The sequence below is a fragment of the Tamandua tetradactyla genome, chromosome 17 (assembly GCF_023851605.1).
Source record: "Tamandua tetradactyla isolate mTamTet1 chromosome 17, mTamTet1.pri, whole genome shotgun sequence".
In the NCBI taxonomy this organism is placed as follows: Eukaryota; Metazoa; Chordata; class Mammalia; order Pilosa; family Myrmecophagidae; genus Tamandua; species Tamandua tetradactyla.
In genome coordinates, this window is record NC_135343.1 from 60098018 (window position 1) to 60121278 (window position 23261).

Below are 23261 nucleotides of genomic sequence, written 5' to 3' on the forward strand. Positions count from 1 at the left end.
AAATTAATAAAATTGATGGGCCTTTAGCTAGGATGACAAAAAAAAAAAGAGAGAGAGAGAGAGAGGATGCAAATAAATAAAATCAGAAATGAAAGGGGAGACATAATCACTGACATTGCAGAAATAAAGGAGGTAATGAGAGGATACTATGAGCAACTATATGCTAATAAGCAAGACAATGTAGATGAAATGGAAAACTTCCTAGAAAGGCAGAAACAACCAACATTGACTCAAGAGGAAATAGACAACCTCAACAAACCAATCACAAGGAAAGAGACTTAATCAGTCATCAAAAAACTCCCAAAACAGAAAAGTCCAGGACCAGATGACTTCACATGTAAATTCTACCAAGCATTCAAGAAAGAATTAGTTCCAATTCTGCTCAAACTCTTCAAAAAAATTGAAGAGGATGGAAAGCTGCTTATCTCGATCTATGAAGCCAACTTTAACATAATATCAAATTCAGACAAAGATACTACAAGTAAAAAAAATGACTGACCAATCTCTTTAATGAATATAGATGCAACAATCCTCAAAAATATTCTTGCAAATCAGATCCAGTCGCACTTAAAAGAATTATAAACCATGACCAAGTGGGATTTATTCCAGTTATGCAAGGTGGTTCAAAATTTAAAAAATCTATTAATGTAATATACCAATATCAACAAATCAAAGCAGGAAAACCATATGTTCATCTTGATTGATGCAGAAAAGGCATTTGACAAGTGCTAGAGAAAATGCTCAGAAAGAGATGTACCTATTCACCGTGAGTAGGGAAACTGAGAGGTGCATCTCCTTGGAGGGCAGAGTGGTTACTCCACAGGAAGCTAGGGGTGGAGTTGCCATATGATCCTGCAACCCCATTGCTCAGTGTATACCTGGAGGAACTGAATGTGCAGACAGGAATGAACATTTGCACACTGGTGTTTATGGTGGCAATGGAAGTAGATGGCCTAAGGGTAGAATGACTGAGGAATGGGAGGAGGAACTGTGGTGTATCCAAACAATGGACTATTGAGAGGCCCCAAGAAGGAATGAAGTTGTGAGGCCTGCAACTAGGAAGATGAACCTTAAGGACTATATGTTGAATGAAATGTAAGAAATAAAAAGACAACTATTATAAACCAATATAGTTAGTCATATGGACTAACTATAATATAAAAACTCGCTGAACTGAAGTTGAGAGCCTGGATTATTGTTGGAACCTATTGTAAAGGGTCCTAATTATAAGCTCTTATAGCAGTCACAGATATTCAGGAGCTATAACTTTTATTTCTAAATTCTGCTAGTCTATGTCTTTTGATTAGGGAGTTTAATCCAGTAACATTTAATGTTATTTAATGGTATTGTATTAATAGTATAGTATTAATGGTACTGCAATACCATTTAATGGTATTACAATAAAGGAAGTTTTGTCTTTTGAATTTCATATCTCACATTTAATTTTTTTTTTCCCAAATGGAGGGCTTTGCTTCAGTATTCCCCAACACATTGGTGAGAAGTCTGTGGTATCAGAAGGTAACAGAATAACAGGCCAACTGGATTGGTTGTTTCCCAAGAAACACATTTCTTAGGTGCAAATCACAGCAGTTATGCAAGATATGGGGATAAATGGGTCATTTCTCCAAAAAGAACCCAACAAAGGTGTACAGGGTCCCAATTAGAGGATCCCTTCTGGGCAGAACAGTAGATGTCAAGGCACTAGACAGAGAAAGAAATCAAGCAAGGGAAGTAATAATTATTCAGTGCTGAGCCTATAGCTTCTTTGGAGGCCAAAAATAAAGGCTAACCTGGTAAAGACAACCCAGGTACATGTGACTAAATAAAAAACCCAAAGGCTAGTTCTCCAGGCCCATGATCATGCCATTTGTGTGTTTCCAAGTTTCTCTCTCAAGTTTGCCCTATAAAGACATCTTAATTCACTGAGGCCAATGGCCAGAAAAATCTCAGCTGCTATACAAGTAACCTCTACATCACAGGGAACCACAGGGTTCAACAGTAAGGGTGAGGTAAGGAAAAATTTCCTGTCTTGCTTTAGAAATACTTCTAGAATTTTTCTGGATCCCATATTTTAAACTAGGTCTCTGATGCTTTGGGTCAAACCTCCACCTATTTCTGCACATGCATCATTTTGAAGGGGCTCTCTGAGGAGACCTAAAAGACCTAAACACAGCCCCTTCTGCATAACTGCGTGCTTATCTGAGGAAACTGGACATCAACCAACCCAGTAAATGAAATCCCAAATATTCCAGACCATGGGTTAGACAGGATGAAGTTTGTGGGAGGTAGTGAGGGAAGACCAGCAGCCCCAGGGATGGGTGAGAGGTAACCTGGGACTTAATACTCCTGCAAACTTGAGCTCAGATGTCCTCTTCTCTACAACACTCCCCACTCCCAACCCAACCCAGACACATGCCTTCCTCTATAAGTCACTCTCTATATAGTTTACAATCACATTTATTACATTGTTCTTTAATTGTCTGTTTACATTTTGCTTCCCTGATTACATTGGGAGTTCCTCCATTTCCAGGATCGAGCACCCAATATATATGGTGGGCTGGGCTGGGTTGAACTGAATTGAACTAAACTGACACTGGGAAACCTAGGGCAGTACATTCCCAGAGCAACTGAGCATTGTCCTAACTTCCTCGCCGCCCTTAGAATAGCTCCCCGTCCCCAGGCTTGTTCACCATTCACTAGCCCCAGCCTGTCCCAGGCAGGTCCTCATTGCTTCTTGTGGAACAGGGCCGGGGCTGGCTCTTTGCTGGGCTCAGCCAGGACCTGTACGGGCTGGTTACTCAGGGCAGCCTCACGCATCTTGTGGTACATGAACTCGTTCTGGCGGAACATGCGTAGCTCCATCTCCGCCTGCACCCTCATGGCCTATGGGACACAGATATAGACAGACAGCAATGACAAACTCCCAGAACTGACCAACCCTGGCCCTGTGTAAAGGGCAGACCATAAGGTGAATGACCCCATTTACCAACATCCAACCCGCCCCTCACATACTCACATACACACACGCATGCACGTACACACACACTAACTTGGCCACAAGGAGCCCAATACCTTGGCAGGAGGCCTGATTTTTTGGGAAGAGGGAGTTGGACCCCTGAGAGAGAAGCTTGAGGGATTGGTCAGAGAAAGCATGTCCTCGGGAACTGCCAAGCAGGGACCTCGTGGAAACCTGGCTCCCATAGCTATGGGTTGTGGGAAGTGACTTAATCACTTCAACGCTGGGTCTTCTAACTCACAAAATGGGTGAGATTCCTTTATACCTTATGGGGTATTGTGAAGACAAAAATGTAGGACACACAGAAAACCCTCATTCTCCCATTCCTCTGTTCACCAAATATCTATCCAGGGCCAAGCATCACTCAAGGGACTGGGGATAGTGCAGTGAACAAGACAGAGGAAGTCTCCACCTTTGACAAGCTTGATATACTAGACATAAAGTCAGGCTTCTTCACTTTTGTGCCACTCATGCAGTCCTCACAATTTTGAGGGGCTAATATATTATTTCAAGTTTATAGGTGGGGAAACTGGGGATCAGAATAGCAAAGGGCATTTCTGGGGTTAAACTAATCTTAAATGGTAGAACCAAGATTCCACGGTATATTTTCTGACACCAAAGTTTGTCCTCTCTCCCTACACTGCACAGATGGTGAATATCCCTGTTGTTCTCAAATAAACCAGCCTTTAGAAGCACAAAAGAAACCTGCAGTTATTGAAAACACACCATCTGCCAGGCAGTGTTCCAAGTGCTTTGCAATATTAACTCATTGGACCCACACCTCAACCCCATGGACTTGGAAGTATTACTTCCCTCCATTTTATGGATGAAGAGACTGCAGTCCATTATGTTTAACATTTGCAAAATCACACAGTTAGAAAGGAGTGATGCTGCAATCAATCCAGGCAGTTTGATTCCAGAGTCTCTGCTCTCAAAATCTACACAGCACAGCACGCTTTGTAATGTCAAAGGTGCCAACACTTAGAAGCACACACACACCCTTGCTTAAGTTTTCTCCACCCAGGTTTGAGGCTTCCTGGTACAACAGACTCAGAATTCAAGCCTCAGCCTTGCCATTAACCCTTACTAAACAATGGACAAACTACTCCACTTCCCTGGGCCTCAGTTTCCTCACATGTAGCAAAAGGGGAATGGACTAAAGCATTTCTAAGTCCTCTTCTGCTTTGGCTGGCCATTCAAGCACTTCACTAAGGCAGAGTCTACTTCATCTTCAGAGAGCCCAGAGCAGGTAGGAGAGCCCAGGACTGAGATGTTACTTGCCTCCAGGTCCTTTGTGATCGGGTGGGAAGGTCCGTGTGTCACCAGAAGAATGGCGTAGGCTTTGCAGATCATCCCGTGCCCCACCTCGATGTTTCCAGCATGCCAGTTGGTCAGCCCTGCCCGCATCACTGCCATGCCTAGTTGAGCGTTATTGGGGTGGTAGAGCTTCCTGTAGAGGCATAGCGAAAAATCACACCACCAAATCCCAACCATCCTTAGAGCCACTCAGCATGTGACAGTTTATAAAACACCCTCATTGATTAATCCATCTGCCCCTCCCACCAGCCCTGGGGGCATCCATATCCTATAGATGGGCGCAAATATGCGGGCTGAGTTGCCAAATACCACACACAGCCTTACCAATCCTGGCTCCTGGGGAAACTGAGCCAGGATCACATACCAAAACTTGAGCATGGATGCAGAAGGAAGTTCAAGGGGGAAATGCCTGGAACGTCCTTCCCAGGAAGAATTGTATTTTTTGGCATTCTCTTGCATACTTTCTTTGAGTATATCATACAATTTGTCCTCGTTTTGCTTATGAGTAACATAAACGAATCTTTGTGTGCCAACTTATTCATTTGTCCAGAAATGTAAATTCATACGTAAATGCGGCAGAGAACCAAGAGTGGAGGTTGGCAGTGAGAAGGCAAAAGAGTTCCACTGTACCATTTATAAGCAAAGATGGCTGATGCCTCATTTTTCAAAAGATAAAAGAAATATCTACTTCTTTATATAGCATATTGGAAATGAGGGCATTGTCTGTGTTGATTGTTAAGGGGGAAAAACCCTTTCCAAACACTTCAAGTCAAGCTGGACTTAGCCTTAAGGAAATCAAAAGAAGATTTTGCCCAAGTGATTGATGGACTGGAGGATTTGGCAATGACCAGAGATGACAAATAGATTTCATATACAATAGTAACTCTGATCACTTGGTCATTACTGTTCAGTGATAAAGTCATAAAGAGAACCATGATAGACTACTGATGCCAACTGGGGAGTATAGGAGGCAGGGCTGGCAATATGTGCGCCATCTAGGAACAGACGCATTTCCACGAGATGGTTGAGCCCAGGATCATCACCTACATGTAGCCATCCACCATCCTGCTGGCATAGTCCGAGGCCTCTCCAAAGGCTTGCAGGTAGGAGAGGACTTCTGAAACAATGCTTAGCATCCGCAACAGGTAGAGGTTGGTGTCAGCAAGCACTGTCTCCTGCTTCTGCAGGCATTCCCTGCATAACTTCACAACCTGGAGTGAGACACAGAGCCCAGGCTCAACTAGCAGCATGATGATATTGAACACTCATTTCTTTAAGGTTGGGGAAATTGCGGCAGAGGTAGGGCAGCACAGGTATGTGATCTGAGTAACAAAATGGCCCTAAGATGTAGGAATGTGAACGGCAAGAGTGAGGATGAGATGGCTGACTTGGTAGAATGAGGAGGTAGCAGGGAGCTAAGATAATTAAATACAGACATCCTCATGATTGGCAGATTCCGTATCTGCAAATTTGCCTCCTTTCTATAATTCATCTGCAATCCTAAAAGCCAATACTCCCAGGACTTTCATGTTCATTTGCAAACATTTGCAAATACACACAGAGCAGCAATCAATTTGAGTTGCCAGATGCACACATTCTCAGCTGAAATCAAGCATGGCAATACTCGGCCTTCTCTTTTCAGCTCTCATATTGTAAACAAGTATCCTTTTTGCAGTATATTTTACGCCACATATTTTTGTGGATGATTTCACTCTCTGAAATGTCCCCCAGTGTAATGCTGAAGTGCTGTCTAGTTTTCTCAAGCACAAGAAGGCAGTGATGGGCCTTTGGAGAAAACACCTATGTTAAAGCAGCTTAATTCAGGCATGAGTTATAGTGTTGTTGGCTTTGCCTTCGAAGTTAATGAATCAACAATATAAACTAAATAAGATGTTTTTAAATAAAAACACACATAAAACAAGGTTTTTATTACATACTGATCAGTTGACAAAATCTTGTGAACAGAGGCTTGTAGGAATGGTGCCCTGTATTTTCCCTAGGGACAATAGTTCAGTATTTGCTAATTCAGTGTTAGCAGAAAATTTGTAGAACATAACATTGCAAAAAACTTGATAGTATACACACTTATTCTCACTATAGGGCAATGAGGTTGGAACTACTAATGTGTCTACTTTGCCAGATGAGAAAACCAAAACACACGTAGTGAGCAATGGGACGAGGATCCAAACCCAGCAGCTGGGCTCCACCATCTGTGTTCTTAACCACCACGAGTGATTCACCACTCTCGCTGCACATCTAGAATCATCTCCAAAAACACTGATGTCTAGGTCCTACCCCAGAAAATAGAAAACAAATAGCTGAGGGAGGGATCCATGCCCCTGTAATTTGTGAAAGCCCTGGGTGGTCCTTATGTATAATGAGATTTCACAGTCATGTCCTGGTGGAAGTGTAGAAGACAGAGCAGCAGAAAGGGAGGCTCCCAGGAGGCACTGGCCCTGGTGAGAAATAAGGCGGGCCTGACCTAAGCAGCTTGGAGCCTGGCTTTCAGACAGTTAATTGGCTCAGGTTGTACCCTACAAAAACATGTCTAAATTTTCCACTTCTTCCCTTGCTACTCTAATGGCCTAAATGCTACAATTCTAATTAACAGGAGTGAAAACTAGCTCTTCTCTGAGACTCTCGGAGGCTCTTGGAACAACTGGATATGCGAATGGCTAAATGAGGGCTGGTAACAATTCGTTCTGAAGGCAAGCCTGTGGAGCCCATGCCATATTGTCCTCCCTACACACACCCTGAGGAGATTCATTTGAATGGAGATGAGAAAGAAATGTAGAAAAGGAAAGAAAGCAGGGGCGTGGAGCCACTGGGGCCCTCCTGCTTTCAACCACTACTAATTCATGGCTTTGACCTGAACTTTCCATATTATCCAATAACACTCTGTTCCCATGACTGCCTCTCCCACTGGATGGAAGTCCTGAGCAGCAAGGGGTATGTCTTGTGTTAGTCACCCTGGCAAGGACTTGAAATGTGAAATGAGTAAGTGAGTAAAAGAGGAGGAACAAGAGGAGGGAAAACAGATGGAAATAAACATAAATGATCTCTCATTGCCTTGCCCTAGTGGCATCCAAATATGGCTGCATAGCAGAGCTGGTTAAATTTATATGCTAAACCATGGTCTTTGTGTCCTGTTGTTGGATGAATTTAATCTTAGGTGGGTGAGTCACAGAACTCTGTTTTTCCAATAAGCTGCCCAGGTGATATGACAAAACTGATCTGCAGGTCAGTGTATGGCAATGGGTCTCAACTTTGGTGCACACTGAAATCACATGAGAGCTTTAAAATACTGATGTTTGGGTCCCACTGGTCCCAGAGATTCTGGTGGAGGTGTTCTGGATCATGGCCTGGGCCTCAGGAATTTCCAAAGGTTTCCAAAGGATTCTAAGGTATAGCCAGGCTTGAGAACCTCTAGTGCTTCGTAGCACCAGGGTCGCAGTTTCTATTGACAGAGCCTAGAAGCTGTCACAAGGGCATGCATTCAGTTTTGGAAAGCAATAAACACCCTCCCAGCTTATCTCACTCCGGTCTTCATCCCCACAATCTCTGATGCCAAGACTCCCCCAAACCATTCATCTAGCTGCCTTTGCTTTCCTCTGACCTAGTTTCAATGGATTGAATAGTCACTGAGAACATACCCTCAAGGTATGCTAAAAGTTTAAGGCAAGAAGAGTCAGACTCTTATCCAATGGCCATCTTCCAGATAAAGGGTCTGCTTGGTTGCATTCTATCATCACCCCAGCCCCCTTCCTTGCAGAAGACCCTTTCCACCCTCCTCTCAATCCCATCCTCTATAAAAAGTAAATTCTTACCTCATGATACAGACCCTCCGAGCGAGCCTTCTCAATCTTTTCCAGGGTATCCTTGGAGAACTGTATCATCTCCTTCACTACTTCCTGAGAGGGCTAGGGAAGGGAGGGAGAGACAGTGAGTTGAGGACTCCTCACAAGGCAGCCCACTCCAATTCTGATGAGCTGCCATCTTTGAATTTCAGTGTGGGGCGAGAAAAATGCCTTCCTCAATGTGGACACTTCATTTCTGTAAATGCGACTCGAGGTTCCCCCAGTTTTTCCAGCTCCCACATCACCCATCTGATTTGTGTTTTGTCTCTTATCCACCAAGCCCCAGTGCCCTGCTGCCAGTCCATTGGCCCCACCCTGGGCTTACTCCTAGGACTTTGGACCCCCATGTGGAATCTGACTTTCATCCCTGTTGTGTTTTCTCTGCTGTTTTGAATTCTGATCTGTCACCCAAAATATCTGCCATGCTTTATCTTTGTTTCATGTCAACCACATATTCCACAGGTATGCTCCTGCCCTTTTGTCTTTACCCAAATCATTAATTTAGATTCTACCCAGCACAGCACCAAGGTCTAAGGCCTAGGACTTGTCCCAAAATCCTACTCTATTTCACAACTGGAGTTCATTAAAAAGGGCTCTTGGTCTTGGTCATTGCAAGTGTTTTAGCATCCAGCCCATATCTCCTTTTCTTGTCAAAAAATTATCATAAAAGAACTTGCTACATGTCTCTGTGAAATCTAGAATCATTACACTGGCTACATTTGCCTAAGCAATCCAGCAATCTTGGGGAAAAAAAAAAAGAGGTTCTGATATTTGTAGTGAGGAAGCACTATAAGTAAGAAGCCAGTTCCCATGATGGTACCAGAATTTTGTAGAAACATCGCCAAGTTTCTCAAAGCCAAAAGGAAAATGCTTATTCATGTCAAAATAAGCTCTTCTCTGAAACTTTCTTTGCTTAAGCAAGTTTGATATAACTCTTTTTCAAATGAAAATAATTGTATTATTTATCTGACTGTAAAATTATCATATGCAAGCTTTAAAAATTAAAACAATATGAAAAAGCACGGAGAAGAAGGCAAAAATTACCAGAACCCACCCCAAATTGAATATTGGTAGCATTGCGGTGAACACTTTCCATGTATATATGCTGGGATAATATTTAGAATATTTAACAACTGGCAAAGGATAGGCCCTGGCCGTCATCGACAAGTTGTCATTATAGCCCTAACAGTGGGTACTGGCTGAATGTCTGCCCCATATAGGTGTACATGGCATGTCTGTGTATGCCAATAGGTTCAAGTACTTTTTTCTAACTGGAATAATATCATATTTATGTCAACAGCCTGTTTTTTTTTAACTCAGTATATTGTGGACATTTTCCCATATCAATACCAGTTTTCAAGATATCAGTACCACTGTTTCTAATAATTGCATAGTTTCCCATGGTATGAAGGTAGAATAATTTATATAATTTATATAAGCAGTTATCTGGCTGTCCAATTTTTTTCACTATAAGGAACTGAGCTCAACAGTTCCCTTTAGGTTTACTGCATACATTGTTTTATAATGCGATTCTTACTAAATGACAAAAAAAATAACGGAAGAAAGGGCATTTTTTCCAATAAAAATACATCTGCTTTTAAAGATGAAGATCGAGGTCTCCTGGCTGTCCTCAGGCAGCTTTGCACTGAGTGCCATTCTGTAGTCTGGGAGGCCCCCAGGGCAGGATAGCTTGCTTTGGGATCAGGAGCATCTAAAAGGGGCATTGCATTTGTTCTCCTGCCCACCTCATCAACTTTGGATTCTGCAGAATTCTTGAAATACCCACAATTTTGGTCACCCTGGTTTCTATATCCTTCTGTATCTGGGTCTCCCTGGATTTCCTTTGCGTGTCCACCTGTACTTGTCCTGTGGTCTCACCCCAACGACCGTTGCATGCATCAGGGCCCTGATTCCTGCTCCGTGGCTCCTGACTTAACCTTTCCCTGACCTATGATGAGGACTGCTGTCTCACTGCTGGCTGCCTCCGTGCATAGCATCTAGCACTGCCTTCTAGCCCTGGAATGCGGTTTAGCCTTCTGTTAACTCAGATGCTTTTTTAGTCTCAGATGAGTGATTTCAGTGAATGTCTGCCTTCCTAAGTTCATTTGAATCATGTGTGTTAGATAGAGCGTCCATGTCATGCCGGGTTGGTCAGTGTTCTTCTTTGGAGGTCCAGAGACACATCATCAATCCATCAATCCTACATCGCAGGCTTCTTCCAAAGCTTCTCACCCAAGCAGTGCCTCATAAAATCACATCTAGTTCATGATCACTAATCTCTCATCTACTATAAGTCTTGTAACATTCAAAATTCAAAATTCTGCATGATCTTCTGGACTAATCAGTAGCATGTAGATAAAGCTAAACAGGCCTCTTCACTGAGAAAGAAAATAGGTTGTTCCACTTGACTCCACTTTTCAGAGCAAAGGTAGGAAAATCTCCTGATCCACAGAGAGGATTTCAGGAATCCCTAAGTGAGAGGCTCCTCCTCTCCAGGACCTAAAAATAAAAGGAAAAGAACAAGGAAAGGCCTGGAGTAGAGCCAGAGGAGAAGGCGAGGTAGGAAGGGAAGAAGGAGGTGCCAGAGGAGGAGGACGGGCAAGAGAAGGGGGTAGGGTGAAGGGAGGTGTTGATTTCTAACTTTGGAAAACTAGCACATTTCTATTGTGAAAACTATGAGTAGATGTTGGAGAGAGAGAAAAAGAAAAACCTAAGCGACCAAAACAAGGAGACTCCAAAGCTGCAATTAAGAAAAATGTTTCATATTTTTGGTGTTATTTTTCATGTTTAAAATATTTTTTTTTCCTTTCTATCCAGCATATGTCAAGGAATTAGGAAAGATTTTGATGCCAGTCAAAGGTTTGGAGTTGGATGAGGAAAGCTGGCACACTAAGGGGCGCTCAGTCTGGGATAAAGAATTATCAGAAAACGAAAGGACAGCAACTGTGAAAACACCATTGGCAGTCCACCTTAGAAGAACCACTAAGAAGTTAGTGTGATTCCCTCTTTTACAAATAAGGAAACCGAGGCCTAATAGGAAAAGACTTGAGAAACACAGACACTTCAGTCCATTAGTAAAATTGAAACAAGGTTTTGCTAATTCTTTTCCAGTTTGTATCAACCACATCCTAACCACTTGTTTTATACTTTTGGATGCACTTGCTTTTAAAAAAGTATGCTCAATTGTTTAGATATTTATTTTTTCAGAATATTTATTTGAATGATTTCAATAGAGAAACCAATTTGACGTTAAAAATATGTATTGCTTTGAATCCAGGCAGGTTCCAGCACAGATCACCAGTCTTTTATATCAGGAGAGAAGCCTGCTCTGTACCTTGAGCTGGAAGACACATACGTATTGTCACCAGGTGGGAACAGAATACCTAAAGTGAAGGACAGGAACTAATGGCCACACCTCGTCTACGTAACCATAAAAACAACCAAGTGAACATGGAAAGATTTCTGTATCACCCCCATCTCTGGGGACTAGGAATAACTTGGTGATCACCAATTAACAGATCCTTTTGCCACATCTCTTGTCTGAAATTCTCAGCATTACTTAACCCATAAAGGGGCAGAGAAGGAACTAAAATCTGCTGAGTGTCTACTCCATATGCCAGTCACTTTCCACAGATCATCTAATCTAATCTCTGTAACAAGGCTTTGCAGTGGCACCGTAATTCCTATTCCACAGATGAAAAACAAAGCCACTAACCATGTGACCTCCCAAGGGTCTTGGGATCATCCTCTGGGAGACTAATGGACAGGAGTGAACTGATTTGCTGGGAAATCCCCCCTTGACTTGCTCCTAAAGAAGAGGGCCACAAAATCCCTGTAAATTGTAGGGTCTATGCACACCTTTGGGTTGTCTTTCACGCCCCGGAAGAGGTCATCCTTCAGCCCTTTCTGGCAGTGCTCACATGTGCAGTCAAAGTAGTACTGCTTCTTCAACTGCTTCTTGCGTTCTTCACTGACATTGAGGAAGTCAATATAGGACACCGTCAGCTCCTCTCCCTCTGCAATCTTACCCAAGGCCCGGAGCTCAATTCTGGAGCAGAGTAAAAAGGAAGTGAATAAATCAGGTCTGTAGCTCTGAAGTAGGATTCCTGCTCTCCCAAGCTTCAAGGAGCAGAGATGCAGTGACTACTACTATGACCACTTTGAGAAACATGGTTCAGTTCATCGTTCTGACTCTGGTGAATGGTTGGCTTGATCATAAAGTCACACCCAGCTGCCATGCCTGTAATTAGCCCTGAGCATTTATCTACTGGTTGCCTGTAGCAAAGAAAGGGAGAAATAACAAGGTGAAAACTCCACACAAAAGGTCCAAAAATCATTTCTGGCTAGTTTGGGGAGCCCTCTTTCAGAAACCCACACTTTCAGTTATCCACAATCTTGGCCCATTCTAGGTCCAACTTTCAGCCCTGTCTCACCTGAACCTTCAGGTCAGATCAACACTAGGTGACACTTGTGCTCACTGAGATAACTAAAGGCAGATCATCCAAGGTTGGCTCTGTTAGCCTGCTGCCTTGTTCACTTTTGTGTTTTTTTGGGAGATGCTGACTTTTTGGTTGAAGGTGGCTACCAAGAGCAGTTGGTATTTCACTTGCCTTCCAGCCAAGACCTGATCCTCCAACTATTTCTGGCATCACCCACTTTACCCTTAATGATGAAAAATAGGCCGAAGACAAATTCCATTGCAGTACTGACATCCAGCTAAGTCAAACAAGTGAAGACCAACCTCTGGGCCTCTTATCCATGCAACTTTCACCCACAAGCCTAGATGGCCACAGAAAACAAGCATTGAGCTCTGCAAGCTTGAATCTAAGCTGTGATCCTGTATTTCTCCAGGATCTTGGGACATCACTGCCCAGTGGGAAACCATGACCCAAATAGTTAGTGACAATATGCAGATGGCTGGGGAGAGCAACTGCAGGAGGTCAGTGGTCACTTTTTACCTCCCCCATTTGAAAGGCAGGGCAAGATTCCAGTGCCATGGGTGTCCCAATCAAATGCAGCCCCTCCCATGTGCTCTGAGGTAACAAAGGAACAGCGGTGACATTTATGTCCAAGTATCTGAGAACACCTTACCCCAAAATAGTTGGGTACCTTGGCATGCCCTCAAAATGTGTTTATATATTGTGTACATAAATAAATAACTCATACAGAGCCTGAAAATCACAACTGCCCACTCACACTCATCTTTCTTCCTTCTTCCCTTTCTCCCCCACCCAAATATTTGGCAGTGGCTTTTGCTGAAGTGATAAAATGCCAGAGGGCATGGAAGGGCCAGGTGATTCCACCCACCCATCTGCTTTGAAGTCTAGTACATCCAAGCTGCAGGGGATCAATCCCCTCCTTTCACAAATGAGAACACTGATGCCCGGAGAGGTGAAGACGCTTCCCCCGAGTTCCCAATTGGCTACAAGGTGAGATTAGAATTCAAATGCCATCCATGTTTCACCCTCTTCTGCTGTCTTCACCTGATTGTTTTCAGTGTGCCTCCCAGTCTGACAATGCACAGGGAATAAGGCCCATGGAAGCCCTTGCGTTTCAAGTCTCAGTGAATGACCTAAATAGCTCCAGGTGAGTAACTCTGGATCAGTGTTGAACGTGGATCTCCAGCATTTGGCCTGGTGGTCTAAGGAAGCAAACCTGTTTCCCCAGCTCAATATGGTAATTCACCAGTGACCCAGGGGCAAACTGGGTTAGAATTTCCACTAGATTTTCTTCTTATCATATTTCAGAGTCTCTCAAATTCTTACAATGTTTTAAGAACATTATTTCAAGAGTAAGAGAATTTTAAAACCAAATTAATTAAAAATCACTTAAATATGAAAATAATGAATATATGTACACCCCATATTACACTGCTTGGAATTGGGCAGGGGAGAGGGATGGTGACCACCTTAAACTAAGTGCTTCAGAGATCTCAAGTTTTAGCCATGGTCATCCCTGCAACCAGCTTCAGATCTGGTACAAATCAATTCTCCCTTTGACTTCGGGCTCCATCTGTCTGTAACACTCTGCAATTCTATAGCTTAGCTAATTGAGCCACAGTAGGTAACTTATTTAAGTGTTTTTTACGGAGATGAGGAACAGAGCCAAGAGCCACAGAGACTTCAAACTAAGAAGGTTGCTAGGACATTGTCATCTTCACCTTTGCTCTACAGACAGTGAACTCAAGCCCAGTAGACTACGTGGATTGTACCAAGGTCGCATGCAATACATGCCAACCCAACTCAGATTCCTCAACCACTCCGACCCCTGTGTTCCCAAGGAGCATTTTGTGTTTAATTCAAAGACCATATCAGGGGGTCTTCAGGCCTAGCCTGAGAAAAAGATCACCACTTGGATATCATTTTAAAAAGTCAAAAAGTAAAATCTAAGCAAAGTTACAAATTTGCAGTTGGCCAGATAGCAGTGAACAGAGTATCATGGATAAATATTTATCAAAAATGTCACAATTATTTGTGCTCTTTCCAGAACATGGTCTGGGTGGGAGGTTAAGGATTTTGAACAAACACACAGTCCTTTAATAGGTCAGTGATATCAACATTCCTTGTGTCATGGTAAAGGAAGGGACTGTACAGGCATTTGCCAAAACAGCATGGAGTGAGGAACTGTCATGCTTCAAGTTGGAGGGAAGAGAGCAGTGAAAAATGGGAAAGAAAGGAAGCCATGTACAGCAAAGGTAAGGCAGGTGGTGGGTGGGATAGGAACAAAATGATTAATTTAAATGCATTAAAAATACATCATTCTGTAAAGAAGAGACTCCAGGGTTCAGAAGAACAGACAGCAGCCAAGGAGCCTGAGGAAGGGGTGGCTCCAGCAAAGCAGGCAAAAGAGGGAGATGAGTCAGAGGAACAGGGCTGTTTGAAAGGACTGACCCACCTCATCTGGGTATGATACATGGATTTCACTGCCTCATGACTGAAAGACAAAACAGACATTAGACAGAAATTGTTAAAACTAGCTGAGTTGGCATGGCGAGCAAGGGTGCCCAACATTCTGGGTTATGCAAAGGAAACTTTGGCCATCATGGCCACCTTTGTCCCAGTCCCCTAAAGCTGGGTTGACATGAGAAGATGCATTCTGGCAGAGAGACAAGAGTACTGGATTCAGAGTGAGAAGTTCTGGCTTCTAGGGTGTTTAGCCCTGAACAAACTACTTCACTTCTCTGGGTCTCAGTGATTCGTCTGTAAGTTGGTAATGAGACTATCACAAAAACAAAGCACTTAAAAGAGTGCAGCAAAATACATGGGATGTTATTGTAATCCCACCAACATGCATCCTGGAGGAACACATGCTGCCTCTCTGGGATACCTCCAGGGGAGAGTTTGAACTGGATAGGTTTCACAGGTAGAGTGCAGAAAGCACTGGGTTAGAATTGGGCTTCTAGCATTATCTCCTGGGTTCTTTCTACTACAGCAGGCAGCTGGGCAGTAATTCGAAGTCACCTTCTCTTGCCCAACAGTCAAGAAGCCTGGGTAGAACCAGCTACTCTAAATTAGCAGGTGCAAAGAAATCAGAGCAGGAGTCCAATATATCTGTAGAGAGTCCTTTGGTTCCTATGGCTGTTACCACTTGTGCTGACAGGAAGCCTGGGTCACCTCCATTTAGGAAACTGGCATCTAAGACAACCCACCCCATATATGACCGAATTTAGTCCTCTCTGCCACCCAGGCTGATCTCAGACAACAGCCCCTCTGAGGCGGATTCTGTGAGGTCCAGGCCAGTGACCCCAAGAGATTCAGAAAGGGAAACAAATGCTGGGAAAAGACTAACATCTAGGTCCAAAGTCAACTTCCCATCTTGAGTGACTTTCTCAGTTGTTTAATGGGTCAATTTCAGAAGCCTGCCCCTGGGCCCAGAAATGGAAGAGATAGCCACATCTTTTCCATGTTTCTGCTACATCTGAGAAATCAAGGGCAGACATCCCCAGAGTCCCTGTCTGATGTCATATGAACCCTTGCATTCAGAAATATGAAGGAAGAGGGAAATTAGAGTCCTTATTCCCTTGAGATTTAGGCTGGTTTCCCAGATAAAAACCAGAAACCAATGTCTTCAGCCTCTAGGAAGTTTTTGTGGGAAATCTGCTCATTGTCGATGGCTCAGAACTGACTTGGATCTGTTGTGAGAGACCATCTCCAAAAGCAAAAGAAACAATGTTACTCAATCCTCATTTGCCAGATCTCCCCAGCTGGGGCATGGATAACCAAGGGCTCATCCCTTGCACTGGTTGTTCTACATTTGTGCCCCCATCTCCATTCTTTGACCTTTTCTCCCCTGATCTGTTCATTATATAGGAGCGGGGGCTGACTTGTAACAGCTGCATTTTCCAGGCTCCCTCGCCCTCTGGCTTCAATGGAAGTAAATAAGGAATGAAGAAAAGGATATTTACTGCCCTGGCTTTCTCTCTCCCTCCCCCTGGCTATGGCAGTCACTGGTTTCTTGCCAGGTAGAGCAGTGCTTCCTTCAAGTCACTCCTTCAGATCCAGAGCTGGTAGCACTGGACACCTCACCATCCCTTGTTAGCTCCTTAAACTGCCCACACTCCTGGAAATGGTCCCTTCATTTATTTCTCTTTGGGGAAACCCCTGTGAAAATGTCTCCTGATTCCTGCTGGGACCTTGGCTGACAGATGATCCTGCCAAACCCCTTCTCATCCACTGCTGTTCTGTAATGACCTCTGGTAGATTATCCTAGGCTTCAAGTTTTTAAAATAGTAGTTAGAGGTTTATTTAACCCATCCAGGCAGCCTCAAGAGACATGCAAAGGCTCAGAGGTAACCCATGTAGAATTTACTGGTATCCTCCTCATTATCTTTCTCCCGTCCACAATTTTTCGAATATAAAGTTCCTATTTGCTGCCCATTTGAAATCCATGCTAGCTCAGGTTTAACAATTTGCCTTTAATTTCAGGCAAGTGGAGAGAACACCAACAGGTCTCCCTGCCCCCATCAAACCACACCTCCAGTTAAAGACACTCACTTGCCATTGTTAAAGATGACGGTGCAGTTGGGCCAGCAGTCATGGTTCACCAGCGCCAGGTTAGGGAAGATGCCCACGCCCACGGCCTGCAGACCTCTCTGGTCACTGAGGGTGAAACCATTGCAGTTAATCTGTCAAGGGGAAAAGAAAAGAGTCAGCCAGGAGACCTAGACCGGGAACTGAATACCCTCTTAGCTGTTCAAAAATCTCACGCTGGAGATGCCTAGAAACTCAGAGAGCAAGACAGCTAGTCTCCTGTTCTCCACACAACTGGAAATAACCCACAAGATTAGTAACCTAGGAGAGTCCCAGATTTGTAGAACTGCAATGCCACCTTGCAAGTTTATGGTGGCCGCATTTTAAAGAGGTCCCAAAACAGGAATGATGGTTCTGATAAGTCTCTCCTTTTGCCTGTATCTGGGTCGCACAGGAGTCTTCCTTGTTTTATCTGTCCTGGATTTTCTCTCTTTGCCTGCTCTGTCTTGTTCTGCGGGTGTGTCTACCTATCTCTCCTTCTTCTTCCTTTGTCTCCCACCCTCAGCCCCTGCAGCCACTCATGAAATAAAATTGACATCTCTTTCTGATCATTCTGTGACTGGTAGATAGTTCTACAACCCCTGTTTACAATTTTAAAATCTGAGGAGTGCAACATTAAACATTTTTCTGTAAACAGAAAGGCAAATCAAGTTGGCTATTCCTTACATGGTACTCAAATGATTTTCTTTTCCTTAAGAATCAAGTTATTCTTTATCGGAACCAATTCCACGTCTCTGCTCTCAGAGGTTGTGAAGTGTACGTGTGGTGATTTGGAGCTATGTACCCCAGAAAAACATGTTATAAAACTTAATCCATTCCTGTGGCTATGGACCCATTGTAAATAAGATCTCTTCAATTATAGTGTGGACCAAATGAATCAGGTTGGGATTTAATCCAGATTACTGGAGTCCTTTATAAGCAGAATGAAATTAGACACAAAAGCCAGAGGCAATAGCCAGAAACTGAAAATCAATGGAACCCAGAAAAGAAGGAAGAGCCCAGGAGAGACTGCCAACTGCACTGTCATGTGACAGGAGCTTGGGACCAAAGATCATAAGCAGCCAGCTCCAGAATGCCAGTCCTTAGGAAGAGAGCATCATTTTGATGATGCCTTGATTTGAGACTTCTCCCAGCCTCAAAACCACGGTCCAATAAATTTCCTTGTTTAAGACAATCCATCACATGGTATTTGCTTTAGCAATGAGAAAACTAAAACAATACATAAGAATAAATACAACCTAGAATACATTAATAATTGAACACAAATTTCTGCTTTATATATATACACACACATATACACACTTACATAATATACATAATATAAGCACAAGCAAGCATTTATGCACTGAAATGGCTATCTATCATAAATAGGAGTGTCACTTTCTCCGTTCATTATCTTTGGATAGTCAGCAATTATATAATGTTAAGTCTGATAGAACCACAAGCAAGCTGTGGTACCTTGGGCAAATTTCATCCTTTCCTGAGCCCCAGTGTTCCCATCTGTAAGTAGAATAAATTGGAGTAGATGATCTCTAAGGATACTTTCAGCTCTAAGCTTTGGTGATTTTGCAACCCCGTGGGTCCAGTCCCCATACTGCTGAGGAATTCTCAAGATTGGCCTCACAGTGACCCAGGGGTAGACATCACACCACCCAGGTTGGCCAGTATACCCACTCAGGGTTGGTCAGTGCACCCACCCAGATTTGGCCAGTACCACCACACAGGACTGGCCATCACACCAACACAGGTTGGCCATCACACTGACCCAGGGATAGCCATCACATCCCTCTCCCCACCCCCACCCCAGTGTTGGCCAGCATACCCACCCAGAGTTCTCCATCACACCTACCCATGGTTGGTCATCACATACTACCCAAGACTGGGCAGCAGCCCACACAGGTTGGCCATTACACTGACCCAGGGTTGACCAGCACACATACCCATGGTTGACATCACACCACCCATGGTTGGCCATCACACTAACTCATCCCTTGAGCCATGGAGCAGAAATTTTAAGAGTAGAGATTCTGACAACAGACTAACTGGTTCTAGTCCTTCCTTGGATTCAGCCAAATGTGTGACCTCGGAGGTCATGCAACCTCTCTGGGCCTTGGTTTTCTGTTCTCTAAAATAGGAATATTAAAAGCACAGAACTTGCCTTACATTGTAAAAATATCATGAAGTCACGCACTTGTACATGCTAAGGACTTGAAAGATGTTGAGTGTAATTACATCACTGTCATTATAATAACCTCCCTCCTTCAGCACCCCCACCAGCAGCACTGGAGGGACCTAAGCTGCCAGATAGGAGACATCCACCCCCAAGCCCTGAGGCCTGGGCCTCCTGACCCACAGGGCTCCCACCCCTACCTCCTGGACTATCATGGCTGTAAGACACCATGGCTTTGTCTGGCTTTGTTGTTCCAAGGCAGTACCCACAGCAAATCCCAACTTTTCGCCCTCACTCCCATACCCCACTGCTCCAAACTCCTTAGAAATCCTAACTCATCAGTCCCAGGAAAAGGAAGGTCTTATTTCCAAAATAGGCAAGAAGGAATGGTGATTGTGTCTTTGATTTCAATATAGAAAGAAGAAAAAAAAGTGCAGATAAGCCAGAAGATAAATTACCTCCCAAATCTACCAGTTAGAGAAGATAAAGTTTCTGTATGGGTGTCAATTTTAGCTAGAGCAGGAGTGACCTCATAGTAAGCAAATCCAGAAAGACAAAGAATGGGATGGGAGTTCTTCACTTTAGTCCTCCAGCCCTTCTCTTAGCCTCCACTCCCCACTCTAGCCTGGCAGCAACTGCAAAATTCTCAGGTGAGCAATCCCAGCTGTCATTTCTCCTCTCTACCTGCTCTTCTGCCCCCTTTATGAGGAATCTTTATTTATTTATTTACTTTTTTGTATGCTATATGGGATCACATTTCATTCTTTTTCCATGTGAGTATCCCCTTATTGCAGTATCATTTGTTGACTTTTTTTTGCTTTTGGTTGGTTTTTTGTTTGGTTGTTTGTTTTGGAAGTGTATGGCCTGGGAATCAAACTTGGGTCTCCTGCATGGCAGTCGAGAATTCTACCACTGAACTACCCTTGTACCACCACCGCCCCTTTATCTGGATGCATTCCTTATGGAAAAAAGAAGGGCAGATGGGGTTTCCTCTGTGCTGTTCACTCTGAGAAGCCCCACCTTCTCAAAGGGATAGAAGGGATGAAGACAGGAGAAAGATGGAGAAGGTGAAAGGAGAAGGAGAGGAGGGGATGGTGAAACAGAGGAAGGGGCTTAGGAGCCATACCACTCCGAAGATGTGCGAGATATACTGCATGCTGAACCGTTGGCTCTCTGGTGGCCAGAACTCCAGGAATGTGTCCACATCTACCCGCAGCTCCTTCTGTTCCTCCTCCCTGAAGTGGTCCACGTGGTTCTGCAAGTCGTCAACAGAGATCAGGCAGCCCTCTGTGAGCCCGGTGCCCTCTCTCTCCACCCGCCACATGATCCGTGCAGCCAGCCTGCAGAGAAGGCAGTGTTGGGGGAAGTCACACTTTGTTTATTCATTCAGTAAACGCCCATGAATGCCTAACTATGAATGCAGGCCAAGTATAGCATTGGGTACAAAATATGGTTTTGAACCAGACAAAATTTCTTGTCTTGTGAAGCTTCTTGGAGCAGGGGAGTCAGAAATAAAATAATGTTAAGTTCTGTGTAAAATATAAAATAGGGCAACAGGCCTCTAAAATGATTCATTAAAATACATCCAGAGAATAGAGAGTGCAATTCTTCATAAAGCCCAGGGAGGGGAAGTGAGGATGGTCAGGGAAGGCTCCTTGGAGGAGAAACACTTTAACTGAAATTGGGACAAATGGAAGGAGCTGGATCTGTGAGGATGGGGAAAGAGCACCTCAGGAGGAAAAGCAGTGCGTGCAAAGGGCCTGAAAAAGGGATGAGCTCGACATGATGGGGAAACAGCAAGGAGGACAAGGTGGCTGGGGACTGGTCATGGAGCCCATGGAAAGGGTCTGGGGGCATGGTGAGGTCGGCAGACTGAGTCCTCCTGATAGTTGGTTAACAGGACAAGCACTGGATAAGGAGTCGAATCACCTGGGCTTGAGTTAGTTTCCACTAATTACTGTGTAACCCTGGGTAAGTCACTGAGACTCCTTGAGCCTAGTGTGTGGCCAGTAAAGTGGGGCAATTTTCCCTGTCATGCTTACCCCCAAAGCCCACATTACATCCCTAATGACTGGATAGAGAGAAAGTGGAGAAGGCAATCTTGATGAAGAAACAGCACAAACAACAGCAGGAAGGGAGCATGTGCAGGAAGCAGGGAGATATCTGCCTGACTGGAGAAGAGGGTGCTGGGAGGCAAAGGGAGAGACATAGTGAAACTGGTGGTTTGCTCCAGAGAGTAGAGGGATTTGAGTGTGAGGCAGAGGGGTGCACTTCCCAAGCACCCCCTGCCTGCTGTTGTCAAGGGTGCTGCAGCCCCACTCTCACAAGATAAAGCCTGTGGCCCCTGCTCTCTCCTGAGGAGAGACCTCCCCTCAAACCCCACCAAGGGCAAAGCTCAGGCCCTTTCACCTCTTGTGTGGGTCACAGTGTTCCTTCTGGACTTGTGGGGACCAAGGAACCCCACATGGGATCCAGGGAAGCAACTGGAGAATATAGACCCAGTGCAGGTTGTGGGGCAGATCTGCTGCCTCCAAATACATGGGAAATTGTTGGGAAGCACAGAGAGTAGAGGTTAATGGGTGGCAGATTTCACCTAGTATCAGAAGAAATTACTAGCAGGAACCGTCTAGGTGGAGGTACTGAATTCCTACCACAGGAGGTGACATTTGCTTTGGGTTCAAAGAATAAATAGCATAACAATAGTTGGAATCATGGAGGCTGGGGATGCTGATAGCCACTTCATTTTACAGTTTCCTAAATTATCAGTACATGATGACTGCATCCTGCATTTTAACTTTTGCACATACACCACAGTGAAGATGTTCCCAGCTTTCCATTCCCATCTCTTCTGTTCTCCTTTGCTGGCTTCAGAAGAACCTACCTGCAGCCCAGCCAAGTCCCTTCCTGGTCAGAGCCTGTGGAACTTGGGGGCTCTTGAAATGGGGCTGCCCTGGTATTCGGCACTGAGATTTTTGGCAGTGGCATCAGTAGGGGCCACTAGTTGTTGCAAACTCAAATGCCTTTAGGTACAGCATGTAGAGAGGGTATTGTAGGCTCACAGGAAGTTGTGGGGCTATGGTGGCTTGGAAAGCTCTATGCATTCTAAAAGGAAAAGACGTTATTGAGCTCTGACCCATTTTGCCAAATCTTTTGATTTCTTTATAAAAGAAGCCAAAAACCCTGATTTTTTTAAATTGTGAGATTTCCCCATTTTAAACATTGGCTACATTTTTAAAAAATTAAATATTGGGCTGCTGAACATGGGGCAGCTGCCTGTCAGCCAGCTCCAGGCCAGGAGTTGCAGTGGAAATTGCTGCTGTAAGATGCTATGTTCTCCTGCTTAAATGGGCTCCCAGAACCAATTGAGCTGATTGGCACTCAGCCTGGCTGCCTTGGGCCTAGGAAGGTTTCACTGCTGCTTTTCACATCCTGACATTTGGGATTCCAGAGCACCACCCTCAAGGCCTCAACTCTGACCTGATGTTCTCATTGGGCACCTTCCCATATCTCTTGATGGCTGAGCACTCCTTCTTGTGATTGAGCCAAGCATCCTTCTGGCAGGTGCGGTCACAGTAATGGGCAAACTTGCACTGCCCACAGCGATGGAGCTTCTCCTGCCTCTTGAAGCACGTGTGGCATACAAAGTTAACAAGGCTGCAAATGAAAGGAGAAAACATATCATGGTGGAGGGGTGGGGAGGTCATAGTAGACAGGGCACCACATTGGACACTGGGTTTGAGTACTGCTCAGCCAGCCAGTCTTCGTCTTTCTAAGCTTCCAATTCCCCCTTTTCAAAATGAGGCACCTGGGCTTCCAAAGCCCCCATTCTATTATTGAATAATAGAATGCTATTATTATAAGGATTATTATTA

General features: G+C 44.2%; 1 protein-coding gene across 4 annotated transcripts in view; it reads right to left on the reverse strand.

Moving 5' to 3' along the window:
- Positions 1-2441: 2441 nt before the first annotated feature.
- Positions 2442-23261, reverse strand: part of SMYD1 (SET and MYND domain containing 1) — a 52094-nt gene continuing 31274 nt past the window's right edge. For 3 of the 4 annotated variants that reach the window (XM_077134827.1, XM_077134825.1, XM_077134824.1), the window contains 9 exons: positions 22867-23043; positions 20516-20729; positions 17184-17314; positions 15085-15123; positions 12049-12238; positions 8161-8253; positions 5381-5544; positions 4298-4466; positions 2442-2883 (listed from right to left, as the gene is read on the reverse strand). In XM_077134827.1, the coding sequence (XP_076990942.1) occupies positions 2725-2883; positions 4298-4466; positions 5381-5544; positions 8161-8253; positions 12049-12238; positions 15085-15123; positions 17184-17314; positions 20516-20729; positions 22867-23043 (1336 nt within the window). In that variant the 3' untranslated portion in view covers positions 2442-2724. The remainder of the gene's footprint in view (positions 2884-4297; positions 4467-5380; positions 5545-8160; positions 8254-12048; positions 12239-15084; positions 15124-17183; positions 17315-20515; positions 20730-22866; positions 23044-23261) is intronic. The other variant, XM_077134826.1, reaches the window with a different exon arrangement.